This window comes from Meles meles, chromosome 1 (genome assembly GCF_922984935.1).
Source record: "Meles meles chromosome 1, mMelMel3.1 paternal haplotype, whole genome shotgun sequence".
Classification (NCBI taxonomy): domain Eukaryota; kingdom Metazoa; phylum Chordata; class Mammalia; order Carnivora; family Mustelidae; genus Meles; species Meles meles.
Window position 1 is genome coordinate 137,177,272 of NC_060066.1, and position 23,734 is coordinate 137,201,005.

Consider the following 23,734-nt stretch of genomic DNA (forward strand, 5'->3'; position numbering starts at 1 on the left):
AGACTGCGGTACTGGCAAAAACAGAGATGAAAAGATAATTGTACAGAAGAGAATCCAGAAACTAAATATGTCAATTAAACTTTGACAAAGGAGCAAAGGCAATACAATGCATAGTCTTTTCAGCAAATGATGCTGAATAAGTGGACAACAACATGCAAAAAAACTAATCTGCACCACACCCTTCACAAAACTTAACTCAAAATGGATCACAGACCTAGATATAATTTGCAAAACTATAAAACTTGTAGAAGATAACATAAACTTTGGATGACCCTGGGTGACTTTTTAGATAGAAAGCCAAAGGCATAATTCAAGAAATAAATAATAAGTTGGACATCATTAAGATGAAAAACTGCCGTGAAAGTCAATGTCAAAAGATTATGAATAAAAGCCACAAACTAGAAGAAAATATATGTAAAAGACACACCTGAGAAAGGACTTGTATCCAACTATACAAAGAACTCTTAAAACTCAACAATAAGAAAACAAATTACTCAATTAAAAAATGAGCCAAAGACCATAACAGACACCTCACCAAAAAAGATGTACAGATAGAAAATAAGCAACGGAAAATATCCTCCATCCCATATGTCATCTGAGAAGTTCAAATTAACCAGGAGATATCACTACACACTAATTAGAATGGCCAAAATCCAAAACACTGACAACAGCAAATGCTCGCCAAGATGTGGAGCAACAGGAATTCACATTCATTGCAAATTGGTACAAGCCACTTGGGAACACAGTTTGGAAAGTCTTACAAAATTAAACATACTCTTACCATATGATCCAGTAATCATGCCCCTTGGTAATTACAAAAAGAAGTTGAAAACCATATTCAGATACCACCTTACACCAGTTAGAATGGTCAAAATTAACAAGACAGTAAACAGCATGTGTTGGAGAGGATGTGGAGAAAGGGGAACTCTCTTCCACTGTTGGTGGGAATGCAAGTTGGTGCAGCCACTTTGTAAACCAGTGTGGAGATTCCTTAAGAAATTAAAAATAGAGCTTCCCTATGACCCTGCAATTGCACTATTGGGTATTTACCCCAAAGATACAGATGTAGTGAAAAGAAAGGCCATTTGTACCCTAATGTTCATAGCAACAATGGCCACAGTTGCCAAACTTTGGAAAGAATCAAGATGCCCTTCAACAGATAAGTGGATAAAGAAGATATGGTCTATATACCCAATGGAGTATTATGTCTCCATCAGAAAGGATGAATACCCAACTTTTGTATCAACATGGATGGGACTGGAAGAGATTATGCTCAGTGAAATAAGTCAAGCAGAGAGTCAATTATATGGTTTTGCTTATTTGTGGAGCATAAGGAATAACATGGAGGACATGGGGAGATGTAGAGGAAAAGTGAGTGAGGGGAAATTGGAGGGGAAGACAAACCATGGGAGACTGTGGACGCTGAGAAACAAACTGAGGGTTTTGGAGGGGAAGGGGATGGGAGGTTGGGTGAGCCTGGTGGTGGGTATTATGGAAGGCACATATTGCATGGAGCACTGGGTGTGGTACATAAACAATGAACTTTGGAACACTGAAAAAAAGTTAAATTAAAAAAAATTATATCCACATAAAAACCTGCACACGGATGTTTATAGCAGCTTTATTCATTTAATTGTCAAAACCTGGAATCAACCAAGATGCCCTTCAGCAGGTGAATGGTTAAGTAAACCGTAGTACATTGAGACAATGGAATATTATTCAGTGCTAAAAGAAATGAGCTATGAAGCAATGAAAAGATGTGGAGAAAACTTAAATGAGTATTACTAAGTGAAAGAAGCCAATATGTAAAGACTATGTACTATATGATTTCAACTATATGACATTCTGGAAAAGGCAAAATGATGGAGACAATAAAATTGTCAGTGGTTGCTAGGGCTGGGGGAAGAGGAAGGATGCTATGTGGCACACAGAAAATTTTTACGGCAGTGAAAATACCCGGATGATATATCATAATGATGGATACAGGTCATTAAACATTTGTCCAAACCCAGAGAATGTACACACCAAAAGTGAATTGTAATGTAAACTATGGAGTCTGGATGATTATAACATGTAGGTTCATCAACTATTATCAAATGTACCACTTGGGTGGGGAATGTTGATAATAGGGAAGGCTATGCATTTATGGTAGCAAGGTGTATTTGGGAAATCTCTGTACCTTCTACTCAATTTCACTGTGGACCTACAACTGGTCTAAGAAATAAAGTCTTTTAAAAAAAATGCCTTTTCGGGGTGCTTGGGTGGCTCAGTAGGTTAAGCCTCTGCCTTCGGCTCAGGTCATGATCTCTCGTGGTCCTGGGATCAAGCCCTGCATCGGGCTCTCTGCTCAGCGGGGAGCCTGCTTCCCTTCCTCTCTCTCTACCTGCCTCTCTGCCTGGGTGATCTCTGTCTGTCAAATAAATAAAATCTTTGAAAGAAAAGAAGATGCTTTTTGAATAGTTTTGCTCCTCCAACAACACAATATTAAAGGAGTTACAACAACTCCTTTAATTCCATTGTCTTATGATATGCAATAATGTAAGAGATCAAAAGATTCAGATACTAAGCTAACCTTCATTCTCAAAAATCAACTTGCTATAAAAATAGCAAGATGAAGAAAGATAGAAAGATGACATACTACTAACTTTTAAAATATTAATGTACACAAAAATATATGTTTTAAAAAGGTCCATTTTACCAAAAAGTGGTGATCTCTGAAACCCTGTGTGATTATACTGTAACAGAAAATTTCATTAAATTTAATTAAGAAAACCAACTTGAGCTGCTCTTTGCTTTAGTTCCCAATTTCTCTCCTTAAGTGCCTGATCCATTTCAAGGAGTTCTTGCTTTTTATCTTCATTCTCCATCTTGCATTCTCTGCAATTTATCAAAGGAAAAAGGTCAAAGCAAATAGTAAGAATACTATAGTTTTAAAAAATTAAGTCAATTGGGTTAACATCCTGTAAGTTAAAGTGATTAAAATATATGAAATTATTTTTGATTGAAAGGGCTCAAATTAAAGAAATACTGTATGAAGAAAATGACTGGTATCAATAGTTACTTCAATAGAGTAGTCTCAAAAGGTAAAAGTTAACTCAGAAACTATTACTGTAGACAATTTAAACTAAATGTTAAAGTACTCCTAAGATAGAAAACTGAATCAGAGAAAGCCAATTATCATATATTGTTTCACTTATTTGTGGAACATAAGGAACAGCATGGAAGACATTAGGAGAAGGAAGGGAAAAATGAAGGGGAGAAATCAGAGTGGAAGATGAACTGTGGACTCTGGGAACAAATTGAGGATTGTAGAAGGGGGGTCCTGGAAGGGTAAGACTGGTGATGGGTATTAAGGAGGACACAGATTGCAGGGAGCACTGGGTATTATGTGCAAACAATCAATCATGGAACACTACATCAAAAACTAATGATATACTAAAGTATGGTGACTAACATAACCCAATTAAAAAAAAAAGTTGAAAAAAACTGAATCAGTGTAAGAATTTTAAAAATATGTCCATATTTTTTCATTTACAGATCAGGAGAGTATTTGAAAGTTGTTTCTGTATAACAGCTATAAGTTTATTACAGTTGAGTGAGGCATTTTTTTTAAAAGATTTTATTTATTTATTTGACAGAGAGAGATCACAAGTAGGCAGAGAGACAGAGAGAGGAGAAAGCAGGCCCCCCACCGAGCAGAGAGCCCGATGTGGGACTCGATCCCAGGACCCTGGGATCATGACCTGAGCCGAAGGCAGAGGCTTAACTCACTGAGCCACCAAGGCGCCCTGAATGAGGCATTTATCTCATGATTGGTATCTTTGATATCCACACCTCAGTAAATGACCACTGTGTTTCTCATGGGAATTTTACTCAAAAAGACACCTTACATATATAGTGAAGTACTGAAGTCTAACATTTTTTATAAACTGTATCTCTCCTAAAACTTTAACTTATTTATTGTTTTATATTATAAAAATGCTTAATACTGACACAACTTTAAGACTACTACCACTTAGATCAGAGAGTGCAATCAAAGAATTATAATTTGGAACTCTATGTTCCAATATGACAAAAGCTAAAAATGTTCATCTTGAAAATCTTCATATGGTTTTCCAGACTTAAATAGAAACAATATTGAACAAAGGTACTGATTTTAAAAAGCCGATTGTGAACTTCTTTAATGAATTGTTTACTATTCTATTAAAAGTCTCAACAGTTAGGGGTCCCTGCGTGGCTCAGACAGTTCGGTGACTAACTCTTGAGTTAGGCTCACAACAAGATAGATGTTCTTCATCACATGGAGAATACATACTAATAGGTCCAGTAGAGGAGACAGACTATAAATAATAAACAAAAGGAAAAACAAAGTGCTATGTTAAAGCATTAAATATGTTAGTACATCTCTCAATTCCTGAAGTTGTCTTAAAGTGATGAGAGAATGCCTGGGTGCCTACTTGCGAGTAGGTGGTCGGAAAAGGGCCCTTAGAGGTAATATGAAGGGCAAGAGGTCAGCCATTCAATCATTATTTCGGGCCAACAAGACAGTTACAGCAAAGTCAAAAAGTAGGAAAAATTTACTTAGTTTTAAGTATCAACAAAAAAATCCAAGCTTCAGGGTGCCTGGGTGGCTCAGTGGGTTAAGCCTCCGCCTTTGGCTCAGGTCATGATCTCAGGATCTCATGATCTCAGTATTCTGGGATCAAGCCCTGCATTGGCCTCTCTGGTCAGCAGGGAGCCTGCTTCTCCCCCCACCTCTCTGCCTGCCTCTCTGCCTACCTGTGATCTCTCTCTGTCAAATAAATAAATAAAATCTTAAAAAAAAAAAAAAATCCAAGCTCCTTATCAGGGAATACAAAGCCCTACATGACAGGGTTCCTGCCTGTTTCTCTGGCTTCATTTCATACTGTTCCCTTTTCTCCTGGCCTTTTTGTTGAACATATATAATATAGGGGAGGGTGAAAATAAAATGGTCCAAAAACCAAGGATGGAAATATTAGTCATGAGGAAAGGCTGAATTAATTAGGAGGAGCATGGGACAGGTTGCCTGGGATGAATCACCGTGAGCCAAACGCAGCTGAGAAATTTAGACATCTAGAATTAAACAGCAAACTTTACTGTATGACCCAAAGAGTCAGAGTAATAAAGTGAAATACCTATAATTGTGGTATCATTTCTTACTGTTTAACATACCTAAGTTCAGCTGTGAGATCTTTTATAGTAGTATATTTTTCCTCTAATGATAATTGAGCCTTCTGTAGTACATCTTTCAATTCCTGAAGTTGTCTTAAAGTACTTTTTAATTCTCCATGCGCATTTTGGAGTTCAGACTCTAATGCTTCCCGTTTCTGCAAAGCTTCTGTTAGTTCAGTTTCAGTGTTATGCTGTAATTTTTCTAATTCCTTCACTGTTAAAAGTAAAACAATAATTTTAGAAGTATATAAAAACCATTTTTATTAAAAAATTGTAAAAAACATAATTAAGAGGGCGACTGGGTGGCTCAGTGGGTTAAGCCTCTGCCTTCGGCTCAGGTCATGATCTCAGGGTCCTGGGATCAAGTCCCGCATTGGGTTCTTTGCTCAGCAGAGAGCCTGCTTCCCCCGCTGTCTCTACCTGCCTCTCTGCCTACTTGTGATTTCTCTCTCTCTGTGTCAAATAAATAAAATCTTAAAAAAATTATAATTAAGAGTATCCAATTTTATTCATCAACAAGAGGCAAAATACTGACCACTCATTGTCCCTTCTAGCCCTATTAACACAAATGCTCACATTATTCCACTTTTCAAATATAAATATACAGGCAGCTAAGCTCAGCTAACCTGTTGCTTACCAGAATTTGTCTTCTTATCTAGTTCTGTCTTTGTCTGTTCTAAGATCATATCTAACTGAGATAGATGCATTGCTTTATTTTCTCCATCTCGTTTTAGGTACATTATTTCTTTTTCCATTTTAGAGAGGTCTTCTTTATACTGATCCATCTCAAGTTTTACTTGCCTGGTTAAAAGCAAAAAATAAAACAAGTAGTAAACGATAATTCAGAAACCTAAAAGCCAACTGACTTTTCTCTGACTAAACAAAATCTGCAAGTTATGTAAGAGCACATATCAGCAAAACATCTAGTCAGAATCTTAGGTCACCCTTAAGTCATATTATTAAAAATCCTCCAACTAAAAGATTGTAATTCTGCACCAATTACGTACCACTAAATATGACTGTACTACTGGTAATATTTAGCAAGGCTAGCCTTCTTTCCAATCTAACTACAGTTAGCTTGCGAAAAGCTTTATATACTGAGACCATCCATGCATAGGTGTCTGATTCATCTGGAATTTCTGTTATCTGCAACACAGAAAAGGAAGCCAACCAATCAAAATATTCACCATAATGACCATACTACTCATGGGAAAATCAAGTGAGTTATTTTTATTCAGACCTTTATTATTTATGTTATCCTTTTTAGCTTTACAAGGGACTAGTGGGGTTCCCCAACTAGTGCAACTTTCTTGCTTTACAGATGAGGAAACTGGAAGGTCAGTGAGTTGTCTGGGAAAAGATAAATAATTATTAACATTGAGAGAATCAGGTTTACTAATTTTCAGTCAGTTCTGAGCTTATTCCAACATGGAAGCTCTTCTGCCTATTGACAAATCAACATAGTGAGAGACAGTTTTAAGTCCATCTGTTGGTAATTCCAAAGTGATATTCACTAAGTAAACAAGTGCTAATGTCAGTCTCAATGGTGGGTAGAACTGATGCTCTATGAATCAACATTTTTTTGTTGTTGTTCTTTATGTCTTGGATATTTTGTAAATTGAGTTTGCAAGCAGGAACATTTCTTTTATAAATGCAACTTAGGCAAATGTGGATTTGTTCAAGAGGTTTTTTTGTTTGTTTGTTTTTTGTTTTTTTTAAAGATTTCTTATTTATTTATTTGACAGAGAGAGATCACAAGTAGGTAGAGAGGCAGCAGAGAGAGAGGGGGAAGCAGGCTCCCTGCTGAGCAGAGAGCCTGATGCGGAGCTTGATCCCAGGACCTGAGATCATGACCTGAGCTGAAGGCAGAGACTTAACCCACTGAGCCACCCAGGCCCATTCAAGAGGTTTTTAATCTGATGTCCATGAGTGAACTTGAGGAGAACTATAAAACTCCTGAAACAATATGCAAAACTATGTATACACATTTTCTAGGTATAGAAAATAATCCATAGCTCTTTATCACACCTTCAAATATGTCCATAGTCCAAAAAGCTAAGAAGCTTATTAGGTAAGTGCTAATTACCCTTTTACATTTCTAAAATTCCATGTAAGTCATTTTTAGCTTGATTAATTAATTTCTTATATTATAGCAGATACAAAACATAATTAGAAAATAATAAATGCAGGAGGTTGGCATATAGTACCAAAAGATGACAGCTTGTCAGCAAAGGAACTGGGAGAAAATTACATTAAAAAAATACAAGAACTTGAAAAGGACAGTAATCTACAGACATTTATTTATTTATTTGACAGAGAGAGAGCTCACAAGTAGGAGGAGAGGCAAGCAGAGAAAGAGCAGGAAGCAGGCACAGAGAGCCCGATGCGGGGCTCGATCCCAGAACCCTGGAACACGACCTGAGCCGAAGGCAGAGGCTTTAACCCACTGAACCACTCACGTGCCCCAATCTACAGACATTTAGTAGAAAACCAGAGCTCTATACTCTTCAAGATTTTGTTGAGGTGCTACTATATTTTTCAGCATGGTATAATAACTGATGTATGTAATGATAATCCTAAGACAACCAGAAAAATTTAAGATGACAAGAAAATATGTATTTTAGAAAATTTCTGCCAAAAGGAGTTTTTTGTTTTGTTTTAAAGTTTCAGTACTTAGTAAAGGTATATTCCACTCTTATTTCTTTATCAGCAACTACTCATTATTTCTTGATGCTAGGTGAATGAGGCATTAGGATAATGTAATAAATATTTATGGATTTGAAAATTTTAATTATTATATAAATAATCCAATACCAAAAATTTTCCCCTTTCAAAATTTTACAACAGGCTTTAAACCCACCCAGTTTTTCCAGAAATATTTCACTGTCTTACTGCAGAGTTATTGAGAAAAATCAACTCTGAGATTGGAAATAAAGCCAAAGGAAGGATTATGCAAACATAATACTAAACTTTAAGAATATGATGGCTGACTCTCTGGCCAGACTCTCTGGCCTCTTCCTATGTAAAAGAAAGAAAGAAAGAGAGAGAGAGAGAGAGAGAGAAAGAAAGAAAGAGAAAGAAAGAATCAATGGTAATGGAGGCAGCCTGAGAAATTGAAAAAGTGCTATATGAGCCTCAGCACTGAGAAACCAGGGTCAGAATCGTTTACATGAAGTGACATTTACATGTAGCACCAGAAGCACCTTTTAATACTTGCTTCAATAAGTTAGTTTCCTTTCTTTCTATCTGAAGATATTTTAGTTCTAAAACAGATCCAAGGAGATATTTTAACAGTTATAACTTTTGGGAGAGAAAAACAGAGTTTTATAAATTGTAGTTCCAGAAGGGAAAGAAGCAATAGTGGGACCAGAGAAAATGAAAAAACCCTGCTTCATGAGGAAAAGATAGCATGGAACTAGGATATTTCTTTCTTATGAAGTTTAATCATTTTGTTCATAAGCTTCTTATTAGTATTTGGGACTTACTTTTCCTCCTAAATGTGCCTATTGGCTATAATCAAGGAGAGGTTTTGTCTAGAAGTCAAAGAGTGAGAATAAGAAAAGTAACAAGCATTGCTTCAATTTTCCCATTGAAACAGAAAGCAAGATCATCAATGACAGCAAAGACTGGGGAGTGGTTGTTAGGAATTTTGAAAGAAAATGACAAACCATAAGTGACTCTTAATCTCACAAAACAAACTGAGGGTTACTGGGGGGGTGGTGGGAGAGGGGGAGTGGGGTTATGGACATTGGGGAGGGTATGTGCTATGGTGAGTGCTGTCAAGTGTGTAAACCTGGCAATTCACAGACCTGTACTCCTGGGGATAAAAATACATTATATGTTTATACAAAAATAATAAATAAATAAATAATTTTTTTAAAAAAAAGAAAATGACTAAGTATAAAAGAGTCCTCTACAGAAGTTAGTAATGTTGTGATTGCCAGACAGCAGGTCCCTTACGGATGAAATTATGAATTTAAAGTAAGACTGATCAGTGTGCTTATATTTTCCTCCAGCTTCTCTAAAGATGCAAGCACAGAGTAATATGAGTTGGATTTTTAGTGCTGTGTAGAAAAAAGTAAGAAAGAGATAAGAGAGTTTCAAATAGATGCAAATCATTAATTTTAATGACTGATCAGAAATTAAGCTGGGTAAAGAAAGGAGAAGACATCAGGGAATGAAACAGTGATGGATCTGATGAATTAAGTCCTGGTGAGATCAAAGAACTGTTGAATTTGGGGGTATTAAAGGGAATCAGGTGATAATAGAGGTATAAATGCCAAATATTCAGATTACAGAAAAACCAGAGATACTGAAAATGATAGGATATAGAGTAAATCATGTGAGTGAGTGGCTGAGGTATGATAGAACTCAAGATCATTACAAGAGAGGGATCTTTAAATGAGAAGCTAGCATCTCAGACGGATCAGCTAACAGATATTGAAATCCTCAAGAATAATGGTATTGGAGTGGTGTTGGAGGAATCAACAGTACTATCAGGTGGCCTGTAGGTGTCAGCAACAGTGAGGGATGATATGGTCTGAAGACCAGAGAAAAAAATTTTAACTTTAGAGGGCTATAGGACAAGAAGCAAGGTCCTTAGGGAAAAGTAAAATTTCTGTTAAAGCGAGAGGGGAAAAAAAGTAGGGAATATAGAGAATGTTTTTCAGGATGGACTGTGAATTTCAGAGGACAAGTAGAGGTCCCCAGAAGTTGGGATAAGCTGAGAAGGAAACAGTGTACGCGGTAAGGTTTGGGGAATTAGTATGAGAGATGACTGTTGATCTGGAAATACACAGCTTCTTGTGGCATCTGGCATTAGCAAGGATAAAGTTATTATGTAACTATTCAAGCAGACTCTGGTGGTGAGGCTGTTTTGTGGGAAGTCAGTGGAAGAAAGAAGGTCTGAAGAACTGTGATGTTAGTCTTAACACAGGGCAATCTTCTTGACCCAGTTGAGAGAGTTGACATCTAGAAAAGAAAGTTGCTACTCAATGTACAAGGCCTGATCTTTACTCCTGCCAGTGGGAGAAAAGGAACCTGGGGACATAAGGTCCTAGTTCAAGTTAACTCTTGATTCCTGTTGATAGCACAGTGGTTTGAGTATAAGTGTATTATTAATTATGTAAACTCTTGTTGACAAAGCATAAGGGGTCTGGGGAAGCTGAGGAATGTTTTCAGCTATGGGTACCTTTCTTAACCAATTAACTATTTATTCCTGGGCCCAGCTTAGCAAAATTAAATCAGAATCCTTAGAGGTGAGACCAAGGTATCGGTACTTTTTAAAGCTTCTCAGGTAATTTTAATGTTCAGTTAAGGTTCAGAACCACTGCCGTATTGTTATTTTTTCCCATAAACAATTAGACACCATTAAAGTTTTCAATGAGTACATCTTTACCTAAAACTTTTAATACTATTCACAATTTAATATAACACAGCACTTGCTGAGTGCCTATGAGGTATAGGGAACTACGCTAACTGTTGTGGGAGGACCCAAAAATAAACCAGAAATTATTTTGGCCTTAAGGAACTTATAATACAATAGGAGGATAAAGAATATTAAAATATAATACAAAAAAGACATAAAGAAAAATATAAAGGTACAAACAAAATGCTAAGAACATGGGCTGTAAAGAAATTCAATCCTTAAGCAAATGCTTCACTTAACATTATCTGATATTGAAATAGGAAGAAAAAGAAAAAGTAACATATCCATTTTACCTGGCAGTACCAGTAAGCTCAATAACTTTTTGCCTTTTTAAATCGGCTTCATGCGAAGCTGCTTCACATTTCTCCTCCATTTTTCTCAACTTTTCAGCTGAACTTTCCCTTTGTTTTTGAAGTTCTTGTTCCAGTTTTGACACCTTGAAAATATAATTTTCTTTAGGTATTTTAAGTTCAGTCATATCATAACACTCTTTGGAAGAAAAATATTTATATAACTATGTAGTCTAGCCTATCACTCAGTTTCAAGATAAAACTCAAAGTACAGACCAGGAAGCAAATGTTTCAGTTTAAAAAAAAGCAAAACTTAACTTCGTGTAGGATATTTCATTCATATACATATTTATAGAAATAGCCACATCATAACACCAAAATAGGATTTACAAGAATTGAACAAAATAATGGTAATGTTCCCCTTTTCTTTTCTTTTTAAAGATTTATTTATTTATTTGACAGACAGAGATCACAAGCAGACAGAGTGGCAGGCAGAGAGAGAGGAAGGGAAGCAGGCTCCGGGCTGAGCAGAGAGCCTGATGTGGGACTCGATCCCATGACCCTCAGATCATGACCCGAGCCGAAGGCAGAGGCTTTAACCCACTGAGCCACCCAGGTGCCCTGGTAATGTTCCCCTTTTCATCTGAAATGTTTTCTTCGCTTGCAAACTATGTTGCTTTCCTTCTTCACAAATTGGCTCATTCAGTGAAGGATTTCTAAATTCCCAACTGCCCTCAAAGGTTACCACTTGCACTTGCTCCTATTGGTAGAGGTATTTTCCCCCTATATAAGTCAAATCACTTCACTGGTGTTCTGAATTCATTTTCTCAGGAACTTACCCACTTTCTCAGGAATTCATACTATTGACTATCACTCCTCTCTCCTTCTGGCTTCTTTATATTATCATTTAAACATGTTCAAGATATTCCCATCATAAAAAATTATCCACACCTCTACCTGTCTCCAAATACCACAACCACCCTTTCTTTCCTCCTCGTCAAAGCCCAGTTTCTCAGATTTCTATGCTTCTATCATCTTCTCACTTCTCATTCATTCCTCAACCCAAAGCAAGTTAGCCATTCTACAGAAACTGAGCAATGTCACTAACGACCTCTATATTGATCATCCAAGTGGACATTTCTCAACCTTCATTTTACTTGATACTGATTTCAGCAGCCCAAGACACCAATTATCATTCCTAATTTCATGAAATAGTTACTTTGGCTTCTATGTACCACATCTCACAGACACCTATCTTCCCACCTCTCACTCTGTATTTTTTTCCTAGTTAATCTCAGCCACTCTATGTTTTCAGTGAACATTTACATGACTCTGGTTATGTTAATTTCTGGCTAATGACTTTAATATCCTTTCTGCTCTTTTTTTTGTTTAAGATTTTATTTATTTATTTGTTAGAGAGAGAGAGCGCGCAAGCACAGGCAGACAGAGTGGTAGGCAGAGGCAGAGGGAGAATCAGGCTCCCGGCCGAGCAAGGAGCCCGATGTGGGACTCGATCCCAGGACGCTGGGATCATGACCTAAGTCGAAGGCAGCTGCTTAACCATCTGAGCCACCCAGGCGTCCCTCCTTTCTGTTCTGCTAAGACCTCTCATTAAATAACTGAATACAGATTATATGTTATTAATATCCAGACCTCTAACTCAAATTCCAAGAATAAAATTAAAATAGTACCCAGGCAAAAACTAAAGGGAATCATCAAAACCCACCCACTCTGTGTTTTATTAAATAGCACACTCATAAGCAGAAAGAACCTAAAGAGTAATAATCCAAAAGGATCTAACATGGATTAGAGAAACATGAATGAAATGCAGAAAGAGAATATTGTATACACTGGAAAATTTACTCCAAATACTACAGAAATGTTTAGATGTAAATTTCTTTAGACCCTCAAAGAAATTAAAGAACGTACAAAAATCTCTTAAAACAAAGATCAAGAAGAAAAAAAATTTACCAAATGAAAAATACAAACGAACTGGTAGATTTAAGGGGGAAAAAAAAGAGAGAGAGAGAGAGAGATGAAAACCATAAAATCATTATGGAAATGAAAACAACTTCAGAAGGAATAAGAATTTTAATCAATTCTATAAGCCAGAGACAACAACAGGGGACTTAGGAAGTGGTAATCAAACACAGATGAGAGTAAGAAATGCTTCTGGATGAAGACTTTTACAAAAGGGATGGAGAGCTGCAGAACAGCTGTCTCTAAAAAAAAGAAAACTTGATATGTTTGAATGTATTGAGGGATTCTTTAGTTCCACTAGAGAGGCTGAGGATGAATTCAGAATACATAGATAAAAAGCCATCCAAATGACAAAAAGGTGAGTGAGGTGTTATGAGATTACAGGGAACTATCATTTTCTAATTTACACGTTTTTGTGAAGTTTGAAAAAGAAAAACCACAAAAAATATGAAATATCTGTCTGAAGAATTCATATGAACTGGCAATGAATGAAAGAAAAGATTCAATTCTAGTATAAAATTCCTAGGATTTTTTTCATTGGAATGAGAAGTTATTTTTAGAAGTAAGTAGTTTCCTTTGGGATTTTTCTTGTAGTGCACTGCTTTAGCATTTGTTTAGGGATTATCACAAGTCCTGATCCAAAAAAACATGGTTGAATGAAGAAGTCTAAATTATAACTAAGTTCTACAGATGACAAAAATGTGCCCATGGTATTCAAGGTGCCGGTTAGAATATACACAAATACAACTTCACCCATTTTTCAATTTTAACACAGAATACTTCTTACAACACAAAATCTGTGAGGCAAACAGCAATATAACAAAATATTTATTATTGATTATTAAAATTTCTATTTCATACAAGTGAAACTATTTTGACCAATAAGATATACCTGTTTTTCAAGTTTAGTTTGAATGTCTTCTAGCTCTTCGTTTCTAATTGTCTCTTGTTGTAACATTTGCTGCTGTTGCTGAAGAGTGTGCTGTAGAATAACATTTTGCTCAGCAGTCTCTTGAAGACTGTGATTTTTTATCTTTAGTTCTTTCTGTAAACAGTATACCTAATAAATATATACATTTCTCATTAAAATGACACTCAAATAAGAAGTCATAACGCCAAAGCTGTCTTCCTTATTATATTCACTTGTCATGTGGAATGATTATATTTACGGATATTGTTTGTTATATGGAAGGTCAGGCTCATTTTTCTGATGGGAGTATATGTAAGAAGGGTCTGCTTATAAGGCTGACTCCTGGCTGGTGTCTCGGAATGTGGCTTTTGAAACATTCCCTAAGTGATGAGATTGTCTTGCCTCACTATGACACTGAATCATGCTTTCCTACATGAGTCTGTAATTTTGATCCCTGTCCTAGGGGACCAACCCACAATAAAAAACCTGAACTTTGAGTCATAAACAGGCTTCTCTGGGCAGAAACACCACACACATATTGCCACATTTCACTGCTATAGAAATGACCATGTTTTATCTGAACCCTCCCAGAAAAGGGACCCCAGGAAGCCATGGATTTCTCCACATTCTATATAATGACTCTTTTCTCCTTACTGAAGATACACTACAGCCATAAAAACACTGCACAAATGTTAGGTGCTATTTATTATATTATCATTGCTACTAGTGCTATTTGTAAAATAATATCTCAGTGGGCGCCTGGGTGGCTCAGTGGGTTAAGCCGCTGCCTTCGGCTCAGGTCATGATCTCAGGGTCCTGGGAACGAGTCCCATATCGGGCTCTCTGCTCAGCAGCGAGCCTGCTTCCCTCTCTCTCTCTCTGCCTGCCTCTCTGTCTACTTGTGATCTCTCTCTGTCAAATAAATAAATAAAATCTTTAAAAAATAATAATAATAATATCTCAGTAAGGTATGTGATTATTCATGCTCCAAAAAACATATAAAGGAATGACAATATCAACTAAGAAAATGTATTCATTTTTGCCACATATTTAGGACTTGAATATGCTGGCCTCCAAAACTGCTTTATAAGATACCTTTACAATTATCTGGAAGTACCTATTAAGAAGGAAAAAAATTCCCTTTGTCCTAGTAATCCAAATCCAATAAATCACCCAAAGAAATTATTTTAAAAATCATAGTAATAATACAGCATAATATAATATTTATTTTATAATATTCTTTATGTGCTCCCAAAAGGGAAAAGCTTAATAAATGATGATATAGCAATCTGATTTAAAATGATGCAACCATTTAAAATAATTATTTATTTATTTCGAAAGATTTTATGTATTTATTTGAGAGAGAATGAGAGAGAGAGAAAACATGAGAGGGGGAAGGGTCAGAAGGAGAAGCGGACTCCCCACCAAGCAGGGAGCCTGATGCGGAACTCGATCCCAGGACTCCAGGATCAGGACCTGAGCCAAAGGCAGTTGCTTAACCAACTGAGCCAACCAGGTTCCCTAAAATCATAACTTAAAAGACAGTAGGAAATATAACATTTTACAAAATGAAATTAACTGGAAAGAGCCCCCCAGAATTACATTTCACTAACATAATTATGAAAAATATGCAGGCAAATAGAAAACTGAAAACTTATGTATAAGAAAGTGGATTGTAGGTAAATCTTTAAAAAATATCTTATTGTTGCTTACATAAGGAGGAAAATAAAAGCCATTCCTTTAAAGCAAAAAATACCTTCCCAATAAGTATTCCAGAAGGAAGGAATTTTAAACTGCTAGGAAATAGTGGAAGATAACCCTGACTTGGTCCTTTTTTCTAATTATCCAGCAGTTGAACAGTCAGTAGCATCACGTAGGGTTCAGGGGCCAAATATTCTTTGCTCATGATGAGAAGCTCTTAAGTTTTGCATTTCCTCATTATATGCTGACACTGTAAACTTGGAGAACCTTAGGCAACTAACCAGTTTCTAATTCTATTATTATAGTCCTTTTTTAATGCCAATCTACTTAATTTTGTCTACATGAAAATAATTTGTTTAGTGCCAACATGTATCAGTATCACCTGTTTTCTCTTACTTGCTAGCCCCCAAGAAAAGTGCAGATAACACTTAGTGCAATAGTTTATTTTATACAGAACTGACTTGCCTGCAAGATAAGTTTAAATGCTATTTTTTCTTTATTGGAACATCCTGTCTTATAACTTATATAGTCAGAGAAAAAGATGGTCAAAATATTAAGATAAGATGAAACAGAAGAAAAAAAAAAGATAAGCCTTAGCCAAAACACCAGGAAACCATACCACATAATAAGAAAAAAATTTATTTCAGCAACCCGGTCACTGGCAAAGTAATTTCAATTAAAAATATTGAGTATCAACCTGCATATATTCAATTTAAAGTGGCATTTTATTGTACTACCCATTAACTTCTACTTGACTTTAAAATATAAGAAATAGATTTTACATTATATTCTATACTAAGTTATTATGTTCAGAGAATAGTTTTCCTAAGGGATTTATCATTTTATAATTAGGGTCAAGAAGAAATTAGAAATTATACTATAAAATCTACTTGACAATTAATTTTATCCAGATTAATCTATATCGAAAGGAAAAATACTCTCATAGTATTTTTGTATATTATTACAAAAAATAAAATATAACCCAGGGGTGCCTGGATACCCAGTCAGTGGGGTGTCCAACTCTTGGTTTTGACTAAGGTGGATCATAAGATGGAGACTTGAGATAGGCTCCGTGCTCAGCGAGGAGTCTACCTCTCCCTCTCCACCTGCCCTTCCCCTGCTCATATGCTCTCTTTCTCTCCAATAAAAAATATAATCTTTAAAATAAATAAATTAAATAAAATATAATCCAGAAAAGTTACTGATGTGATATGTGATGCCAATTTCTCAAAATTTAAGTCTATCAATTTGAATTAAAATACCAATAAAATGATTGATTTTTATGCAAAAAATGTTTAGGGTTATTCACATCTATTTTGTGTTTATTTTCTCCTATCATGTTAGCAACGTGATTTTTGCATCATACTTTTATCACTTTTTAAAGCACTTTAATATGGAATTAAAATATTTTCAAAATGATTCAGAACTCTAAAGTTACTATTTTTTTAATCACAAATGTACTTACTTCAACATGTGGGAAATAATATTTACCTGAGGCAAAATTTCAGAGGAATATTTATTAGCTTTTTGTTGTAGATAATCAACATTTAGTTTTTACAACGGGATAACTTCTTACCGGTATGGTCTAGGGTCACCTAATTACTCAGCTAGTATGTAATATGGAAATATTTACTGATTTAAAAGATTTAAAAACATCTTTATAACATCACCTATTACTAAAAGAATGGATGCACTATGAATCAAATCCAATTTTCTAAAACCTAGCTATATATGATGAAAACCTCACAACTCTGATTCAAAATAATACAGCTGACTCTTGAACAATTTGGGTTTGAACTACACAGGTCTACTCAGGCAGACTTTTTATAGTACAGAACTGTAAATGTATTTTCTCTCCCTATGATTTTCTTAATCACATTTTCTTTTCTCTAGCTCACTTCATTATAAGGAAACAGTTTATAATATATATAATATAGAAAATATGTGTTAATCATCTGTGTTATGTTAAGACGTCTAGTCACCAATAGGCTATTTGTAGTTAAGTTTTTGGGAAATCCAAGGTTATATAGGGATTTTCAAGTACATGGTGGGGAGGGGGTGGGCACCCCTAACCTCTGGGTTGTTCAAGGGTCAACTGTAATTATATTTACCAGCACTGATATTAAAATTTGCTCTAAAGACAAATAACTCAAAAATAAATAAATGTATGGGATGGTACTTAAGAAAACAAAATAAGTAGTAATTGGATTTTTCTCCATTTCTTATCAACATATGTGAAAGAGTGAAAGATAACCTGTTAAGTAAGCCAAATACACATGCATTGAGATAGTAATTTAGCAGCAATAAAAAGTGCAAATCTTTCTAATTTACTTACTTATTCCTTAGTATAGTTATACATACTTGACTACTACTTCTGATTTCTAATTCAGTTTGGAGGTTTAATTTTTTTTTTTTTTTTTTTTTTTTTTTGGACAGAGATCACAAGTAGGCAGAGAGGCAGGCAGAGAGAGAGAGGTGGGGGGGGAAGCAGGCCCCCTGCTGAGCAGAGAGCCCGATGTGGGGCTCCATCCTAGAACTCTGGGATCAAGACCGGAGCTGAAGGCCGAGACTTTAACCCACTGAGCCACCCAGGCGCCCCTGGAGCCTGGGTTTATACTTCCAGTCGTTTTGGAAATAATTCTAAGTTCATTTTAGGTAAATGCCTACTATCCACCCTAGTCTCAGATACAGTTTCTGAGAACACAAAGTGTAAAGCTCAACAAACTATCTTGTTACAAACACTGCTTGTCTCCAAATTCCATCTCTACCGTCCATTTACACTCAAGCATAGTGAGGCTAGCAAAAAAATGTTTAATGTTTGAAGAAGTTCAAGGTAAAATAAAAATAATATTTTTATCTTAAAAAGTCAAGTATCCATAGTTGAGGTAACTTAAATTCCATATACTGCAGTAGAGAAACAAAGATGCTATAATAGCCTTCATGGAGAGACATGGAAGGAAGAAGACAGGACCAATAAAATATGAAGATTTTCTTTTTGAATCTCTAAACTTATATAATTACATGATATACCTAAGTCTGGAATGCTAGTCAACTACATATCTGCTTTTAGATCTATGCATGCCTTCCCTTTGCTCTGCTCCAGGTATTACAGGAAATTCCCTTTTGGATAATAGAAAGATTTAGCCAATGGGAGGGACTGGGAGTAGTTCTCCTCTATAGCCTCAGTTTCAGTTAGACAGATTCCTTTGTGGACCTCGCTCCACTAGGCAGTCCTGCTTCTGGACTATAATCATAGCATCTCTTCCTAATATTTCTCTATCCCTGATGATGGTAGTAGGTCCTTTAGGATAATCTGCGTCATCTTACCATGCTTTGTTTGCTTCTCCCCTCTTCCAGCACCTGTATATCTAATTCTCTGCATAAAATTCTCTCCACTTTAAAGATAATAGAAAGGATTCTATTTTTCTGGTTGGAACTTTCTGATACATTCAAGTCAACTTTGCTGGACATTTTTGGGGGACTATTTCTAAAGAAGAATTTAAGGTTTAAGGCTTATATTTAATTTTAAAAATAGAATTTATTTTAAATTTATATCATAAATTCTTACAAAGAAATAAAGGAATTCTTCACTAAGGTTATACAGAGGGAGAAGCAGGCCCCCTGCTCAGCAGGGAGCCCAATGGAGGGCTTGATCCCAGGACCGTGGGATCAATACCTGAGCCCAAGGCAGAAGATTTAACCCACTGAGCCACCCACGTCCCATTAATGGAAAGGTTTTTTTATTAGCTACTGATAAAAGATGTACTTTTAAAGAATCTTAAAAATAATATCTCAAAAAGAAATCATGTGAAAAATATATTTTCACAAAAATGCTAATTTACCTCTTCAGATTTCTTCTTCAGCTGTTTTTCAAACTTTTCCTTATTTCCTTCTAATTGATTCAAATGCAAGGCAAGTTCTTCCTTACAAATTTCCAGTGCTGAATCTAGTTGTCTGACCTAAGCAGGAGAAAAACAAAAAAAGAAAAATCAACTAATACTAATGAGTGCTTATTATATGTTCAATATTTTATCTCCTAATGTTACCTAACTGCTTCAAAAGTGAATACACAGCCCAACTCAGGATACAAAATGCTATTACAGAAAAGATTTATTTAGAAAACTAATTTTTTATTGCAAATTAGGACATCAGAGGCCGGAGTCCTGAAGAATAAACAGAACATGAACAAGGGAAGAAGGGCATCCCAGGAAGAGGGAGTATGTCCAGAGACAAAACAATGTGAAAAGGAATGGTGTGAAGTTGGCAGTTTAGGGTACAAAGAGTATTAATTTACAGGAGATGGGTATTTGGGAGATTAGTTTGGAAAGACAGACTGGGACCAACTGACAAGAACCTGTAGACCAAATGCTCTAAGACATTTACCTAAAATAGTAAGCAACATTTAAGCCAATTTCTTAAGTTCCCTTGATCAAGAAAATAGTAAAATGAGTACAAACTAGTGGACTGTGCTAATAATGCTATGGTGTGAATATTCTGAATGTGCTGAAGTCACAAAGAAAATGAAAATGTTTTTGTAGCTAGGAAAAAAAAAACTGAGGCAGCATTTGCTTTGAATCAGTGAAAACATTTTCAGAAAGGTGCAGCACTGTAACCTGCTTCAAGAGTTCACATAGCTGCAAATGCTTTATGCCAACTTACTATTAAATAGCAAATGAGCAAGGAGCAACACACATCAGCAAATTTTTTTTTCACAAAAATTAGTTCAAGGGCCACAATTTGCACACATGTACCATATCCCATCTCTCAAAAAGATGTTTGTCTTGCTTCTTTCTTAGCGTAATTCTGAACTTCTCAAGGGTGGTATCCTCCCTTAATCCAGTAGCATTCTCGTAAGTCTTCTTGAAGGCATAAAAGAAATCTCAAGATGAAAGAGAAAAACGCTCCCTCCTGCAGACACTATTCATTCTATATCATGAAATTATATTTACAACTCTTATTTCTAAATAGGGAATCTTGAAAGACAGTTTTTGAGGATTGTCCCTATAAGCCTGTGAATATAATCACCCAGAGCTAAAAAATTGGTAATTTTAAATTATTATCCTTATTAATAGTTACCCTAGTAATCATTTTTAAATTAACATTTGTTTTATAAAGGTATAAATACTTATGAGTTTTATTTCTTTTATTCCTGAGGGTTTTATTTTTTTAATTTTTTTTTAAATTTTATTTATCTATTTGACAGACAGAGATCACAAGAAGGCAGAGAGGCAGGCGGGGGTGGGGGAAGCAGGCTCCCTGATAATCAGAGAACCCAGTGTGGAGTGAGGCTTTAACCCATTGAGCCACCCAGGCGCCCCCCTGAGGAGTTTATTCTTTAGTTTTCTTTCTTAGCCATGAGAATGAGCACTGGTGCTTGTATCCTCTCCCACACACAGGGAAAAAATAAAATCTGTGACTGTCAGAATATCATACCTGATAATTAATAAGGTAAAAACCAATTCAGGCAAGATTTATCACTAGATGTTAAAACCACAGGTTATAGGTTGTGGAGGAGCAGTACATTCACATGGCCTGAAAGAATCACTCCACATTTTATTAATTATAAAGGGAAAAAATGTGCCCTTCACATGGTGAGATCCGGCAGTAATCAACTTAAATAAAGTGCCAATATTGGCAATACCAGTAATGGGGTGGTCTGACATGTGCTTCCTGACGGGATGCAGAATGTGGTGTTCTAGTTGACCCAGACTTTTCAGAAGATTCAGTATCAAGAAAAACAGAAGGAAAGAGTGAGTTCAGGGAAACCTAAAGTGCCAAATGCAACATGTAATTATAAACGAATCCTATTCTGGAAAAAGAACAAGAACAAGCTGAAGTAGTGTTTCTCAAGGTTTTAATGGGCATACAAATCAGCTGGGCACCCTATGGAAATACAGATTCTAATTCAGTAGAAGGGCAAGGATTAGGGTGAGGTAAGACAGGAGATATGGGCTCAAAATTTAAGGAGGTACTCTCAGGGCCATGCCAAATGACAACGCTACACTTATATACAACCCCAACAGTAAGCATCTCCCTAAATTTTACACCAGAAGCAATTTACTTCCTTCACTTCTTTTTTTGAAAGATTTTATTTATTATTTGACAGAGAAAGAGAGGGAAGACAAGCAGGGGAGTGGGAGAAGGAAAAGCACGTTTCCCACTGAGCAGGCTCAATCTCAGGATCCTGGTATCATGACCTGAGCCGAAGGCAGACGCTTAACGACTGAGTCACCCAGGTGCCCCCACTTCCTTCACCTTAATCCCAATTCTGTTCAGTAGGTCTGGGGTATAGCCAAAATTCTGCAAGTCAAACAAGATTCTAGATGATGCTGACATTGCTAGTCCACAGACCATACTTTAAGTAGTAACGCTATAAAGAACAATTTTAAATAACTGGAAAAATTTCAGTATGGACTGTGTGTTGAATGATGTCACTGAATTAATTTTTACTTTCTCTGGTGTGTAGAGTGGTATAGTCACATAGGAGAAGTTTCTGTTCACAGGAGATGCAGGTTTAAATATTAAAGATATAAAGTCTTATGACATCTGCAATCTTCTCTCAGGTGGTCTGGCAAAAGGAAATGTGTAAGTATGAGATTGGGTGGGTGCATGTACCAGTGGGTATGTGTGTGTATGTGTGTGTGGGGAGAGATGAAATGAATGTAGCTAGAGTTAAACAGACAGTAAATCTAGGCAGAGGGTTCACAAATGTTCTCTGTCCTATCCTTTCCATTTTTTTGTAGGTTTGGAATTTTTCAAAATAAAATTTAATTAAAATTAATAAATCAATTTTAAAAATAATAAAACCCAGAACACTCACTACTCTGTTGGACTTATTATTTGAACAAGGAGTTTGAGAGTCTAAATTTCATATGGATAAGCATTATTCACCTCATACAAACCAACTATAAATACACACATATATATATATGGACAAAAAATGAATAAAATGAAAACAAAGACACTGCTTTGTTGAAGCAAAGAACTTCCTCAGGAGTATAGTCTGGAGGTAACCAGGTATGGGCTCTAGTCTACCTATCTTCAACAAAAGCAGCTAAGTTCTTTTGTGGTGGTGGTGTTGTTTTCCACTTATGACTTTCTTTGGGAAAAGAAAAAATCCAGAGTGGAATATAAAAGCAAAACAAAACAAAAGAAAGTAAGTAAAAAAAAATCTCTAAATCTAACAGGCACCTTCTCAATATTCTATTTAACCACATGTAATATAATTAATTGCTTTAATTTACTGGTTTCTTATTCCTGTTCAAAATTTCTCATCAATCTTCTAGTTCTCATTAGTCATACTTTCATAAGTGATATAACTTTAAACTGATTCTTACAACTCTCCTGCAGATAGAAAATTCAGAATTTTTATGATTTCATTAATTATATTCGTATTTCCTTTGTTAATGGTTGAATTGACTGCATTTTTAAAGAATTTACCAATTGTAAGAATATATTCTTTGGTTATTTTTTAAAAATTCATTTTTTTAAAGTCATAATTTTTTATGCAAAGAGCAAATAAAGGTATGTAGAGGGCACAGCCAAAATCAAGAAAGGAAGGTGGTAATAACATATCAGGAAGAAACTAGATTTCAAACTTCAATTTTGTTGGTACAAATACCCTATATGTTAGGTTTGGTATAGCTTGAGTCATAGGAATGCTGTTTCTATGTTTCTTCTTCATTTTGGTATTTGCCCCAATAATATCAAACCTTCATATTAAGGGAATAAAATCCAATAACATAATTTTTTCTCTTACCGATTTTAAGATTTTATTTATTTATTTGACAGAGATCTCAAGTAGGCAGAGAGGCAGGCAGAGAGAGAGGAGGAAGCAGGCTCCCTGCCGAGCAGAGAGCCCGATGTGGGGCTTGATCCCAGGACCCTGGGATCATGACCTGAGCCGAAGGCAGAGGATTTAACCCACTGAGCCACCCAGGCGCCCCTTCTCTTATTGATTTTAATATCTGGTTACTAACATATGGAAATAAACTACTAGATGTGTTAGGTTAATAAAAAACAGGAGTTAAGTGGCAATATAGATTTTATTTAATGAAATTATTTCATGCCTATAACTTTATAATTTTTTTTCATGTTAATGATGTTAGATGTTATTTTTACATGAGGAAATTAACTGACATGGCATTAAATGTTAAAAGTTCTGAAGAATACTATATGAAAGCTATGGATAAACATATAATTGTGTTTACAGTGGCATACTTGGTAACAAAA

At 35.7% G+C, this 23,734-nt stretch overlaps 1 protein-coding gene across 9 annotated transcripts in view; it reads right to left on the reverse strand.

Annotated features, from left to right (window-relative positions):
• Positions 1–23,734, reverse strand: part of CCDC18 (coiled-coil domain containing 18) — a 106,932-nt gene that overhangs the window by 33,964 nt on the left and 49,234 nt on the right. For 8 of the 9 annotated variants that reach the window (XM_046009222.1, XM_046009215.1, XM_046009247.1 and 5 more), the window contains 6 exons: positions 19,345–19,461; positions 13,784–13,951; positions 10,915–11,057; positions 5,831–5,994; positions 5,194–5,407; positions 2,778–2,877 (listed from right to left, as the gene is read on the reverse strand). In XM_046009222.1, coding sequence (XP_045865178.1) covers positions 2,778–2,877; positions 5,194–5,407; positions 5,831–5,994; positions 10,915–11,057; positions 13,784–13,951; positions 19,345–19,461 — 906 coding nt within the window. The remainder of the gene's footprint in view (positions 1–2,777; positions 2,878–5,193; positions 5,408–5,830; positions 5,995–10,914; positions 11,058–13,783; positions 13,952–19,344; positions 19,462–23,734) is intronic. The other variant, XM_046009239.1, reaches the window with a different exon arrangement.